Source organism: Dasypus novemcinctus, chromosome 16, assembly GCF_030445035.2.
Source record: "Dasypus novemcinctus isolate mDasNov1 chromosome 16, mDasNov1.1.hap2, whole genome shotgun sequence".
Lineage (NCBI taxonomy): Eukaryota > Metazoa > Chordata > Mammalia > Cingulata > Dasypodidae > Dasypus > Dasypus novemcinctus.
The window spans coordinates 3,521,503-3,525,067 of NC_080688.1; the positions used below are offsets into that span (position 1 = coordinate 3,521,503).

Sequence of the window (3,565 nt, forward strand, 5' to 3'; positions counted from 1 at the left end):
ATGAAAGTACGAGCATAGACTTCCATTCTCTGCACATATTTGTACTTCCTTTCCTATGAATGACTACTTTCATCTGATTCTATGATGAGATGCTTTCTATAAAATGCTTTATATGATTCAAGGGCTTTAATACTTGATTTCTGATCATTCTTTTTACATGGAAAAGTCACTCCATTTCCTGACTATGCAACTAAAATATTATAAGAGTAAGGCTGATTTTATGTTAGTGGCATTGATCTACATAATCAATTTGCCTTATTTAAATGAAGTATTTGGTTTGTTTGTCAGGTGTAATATTTTTGTGTTTCCATACTTCATTATTATTTTTTACAAATCTCACATTTATGAACAATGTCTTTTGCAAAGTGTATGTATGTGGACACATTTTCTTGTATATCCACTTAATTCTTGTTGTCCCCTCTGTTCGTTTGCACATTCATATAATTTCCTCCATGGTGCTATTTCAACTTCCTGTATTTTCCTTTCTCCTTTGTCTTTCTTTATTATTACCTCAGTTATAGTTGCTCTACATTGTTTTTCCATCCTTTCTAATCTTTCCATTGCATTGTTTGGGACTGTTGTCCTAAATTTGTCCTTTAGATGTGTGGATACGTGTAATGTCATGATACCTATATATAAGTTAGCTATTTCATCCCTTATTTATTTTTTCCACATGTCATAGTTATTATTTTGCCAATTATTTAGTTTCCATGATCCAGACCATAGTGCTACCTCATTAGCTACTGTCCATGAATCTGTAAATGTATATATTTTCTCCATTTTCTTTCAGTGATTGTTCAATTGCTATCCTAATTGCTAGTAATTCTGTTTATTGTACTGAATATCCTATCCCCTTGCTAGTCAGAGTTTTTATATCTTTGGGTCTCAAAGCCACTGCCTTCCAACATACTCCAGAAGCATTCACAGTTACTCCAACATTTGTTAAACATGCATTTTTGAGTGCCACAGACAAGGGTGTCCCCCATTGCCCAAATGCTTGTGCTTGAAATGATTAGTTATGGAACTCCATAAGTGCTATGATAAAAATGAAAAAGTTTGAAATACTACACAAATTTGCAAAATATGATATTGGGATATGAACTGATCACATGGTGTTGAAAGAATGGGGGGGAGCCTGCCTGGTGCGGAGGCGGCTGCTGCCGAGGCCGAGGAGAACTGTGCGTGACCGCGCCTGCGGGGGACTTTGCCATTCTTCGGTCGGGACCTGGGGAGGAAGAACCCGCGGCTCTCCAACCCCTCCCCCTCCGCCACCATTTCGGACACCCCGCAGGGACTTGTTTTGGGGTTTCTACTGACTTCCAGGAAGGACGCGTGTCCCCTCTGACCCGAGCTCGGGCGGCCACCTGTTTGTGCCACAGTGACCTTTCCCATATGACCCTGCGGTGCCTCGAGCCCTCCGGGAATGGCGCGGAAGGGACGCAGAACCAGTGGGGGACCGCGGGGTCGGCGGAAGAGCCGTCCCCGGAGGCGGCGTGTCTAGCGAAGGCCCTGCGGGAGCTCGGGCAAACAGGATGGTACTGGGGAAGTATGACTGTTAATGAAGCCAAAGAGAAATTAAAAGAGGCACCAGAAGGAACCTTCTTAATTAGAGACAGTTCTCATTCAGACTACCTACTAACAATATCTGTTAAAACATCAGCCGGGCCAACTAATCTGCGAATCGAATACCAAGATGGGAAATTCAGATTGGACTCTATCATATGTGTCAAATCCAAGCTTAAACAATTTGACAGTGTGGTTCATCTGATAGACTACTATGTTCAGATGTGCAAGGATAAGCGGACCGGCCCAGAAGCCCCCCGGAATGGCACTGTTCACCTTTATCTGACCAAACCTCTCTACACGGCAGCACCATCTCTGCAGCATCTCTGTAGACTCACCATTAACAAATGTACCGGTACCATCTGGGGACTACCTTTACCAACAAGACTGAAAGATTACTTAGAAGAATACAAATTCCAGGTATAAGTGTTTCTCTTTTTCTAAACACACCTCCTGTAGAGTGTCTCCAAATGCAGCTATATAAAAGAGAACCAAAACTTGAGTTATAGCCCTGGATAACTACACGAAATTCTTTCTAAGAACAGCTGAAGTCAGTCTAATTTAAGTACGTGAAGAGGTAGCTAGATATTTAAAGTTCCCCTGAATATTTTCTCCGGAGTGATGCTTGCCTTCCTAAGGCTGACCAGTTGGTCCTTTTAGATGAAAAATAAAGTGTCCCAAGTAAAGGCTATAGGAGTATTTTATCAGAATGCCTTGCCTTTCTGGGGCTCCTTTCCAGTAGGGCAAAGGTCCTAGCATGGGTAATAGGTAAAGAGCTCCTCCTAGGAGTACGGATGAAGTGGAAGGAGGCTGATACAGGCTTAACTTCCATTTTACATACCTGGTGATCAGAGTCTATTTTAGGACATGTTAAGGTTTTGCATTCTGATGTACCTGGGAGTTTTGTTAAAGAGATCATGCTTGCAATTTTCCCTCATTTTATGCAATTAACTAAATCAACCAAAAAAAAAAGTAACCACGAAATCCTGTATTTGTCTTTTTACTACATGTATGAACTCTCATGTGAATGAGTACTGTAGTAATCCACTCAAAGGGAGCCTTATTTCTGAAATTCTTCAAACTGGTGCAAAGGGAAAAGACTTTCTCTTTTCCTTTAAGGCTAAAGACAAGAATGTCATGCTATACAGGTGCAACTCAATCTCTGTTAATACAGTATAGATGTAGACCATTTTATGCTGTTGAAGTAGCTGTGTCCAAACCTGTTACCACTGATTTTTTTAGAAATGGCTTTAGAAATTTCCAAGTTGTCCCTGAACTGTCTAACCATGGACATTAGCAGTTGTCTCCCTTCTACCATGTAGAATACTTTGACTTAATTTTCTTCCAGACACAGGGGAATACCTGTCTGTTTTTCAAAGTGTTTATTTACTGCTGTTACTATTTGATTAGAATGTATTAAATAAAAAACCTGACTTTAAAAAAAAAAAAAAAAGAAAGAATGGCACTGATAACCTTGTTTGATGCAGGGTTGCCAGAAATTTTTAATTTTTGAAATACAAAATATCTGCTACAATGCCAATTGTCCTGTAAATATAGTGGTTTTAAGAAATTGAAAGCATGTCAAAATTGAAAGTAAACTGTATTTGCAAGTAAGTCCCACATGATTACAGTTTCAATAATCAGTGCAATGTATTTGCTTGCTCAATTGTATCATCCAATACTACCATTGCACAATAAAGATCAGAGTACACACTGCACTTAAAAGTGGAGGATACTGGATTCTTTAATGTTCCTTGGTCCCAAAGCTAGTGGACTAGAGACCAATTAGACCTGTTGGACTACAGGTCCAAGAGTTTCTGTACAACCTTTTGAAGAGTGAATTTAAGATAGGGGTCCAACATGGCACTAGTGGAGGACCTAAAGCAGATGGGAAAATGTTTTGGTCTTACCACAGTGTGTCAGCAAGAATGGCAGCAAATTTCTCAGCACAGGTATTGCACTTGGGAGCCAGATTGACTAGGTGTTCTGGCTTAGTCTGACA

At 40.1% G+C, this 3,565-nt stretch overlaps 1 protein-coding gene across 1 annotated transcript; it reads left to right on the plus strand.

The window, feature by feature from the left end:
* The first annotated feature begins 1,134 nt into the window (after positions 1-1,134).
* On the plus strand, positions 1,135-2,004 carry LOC101439874 (suppressor of cytokine signaling 2). Its single transcript, XM_012526667.3, has one exon. The coding sequence runs from the start codon at positions 1,393-1,395 to the stop codon at positions 1,987-1,989; it is 597 nt and encodes a 198-aa protein (XP_012382121.1). The 5' UTR covers positions 1,135-1,392; the 3' UTR covers positions 1,990-2,004.
* The last annotated feature ends 1,561 nt before the right edge of the window (positions 2,005-3,565 follow it).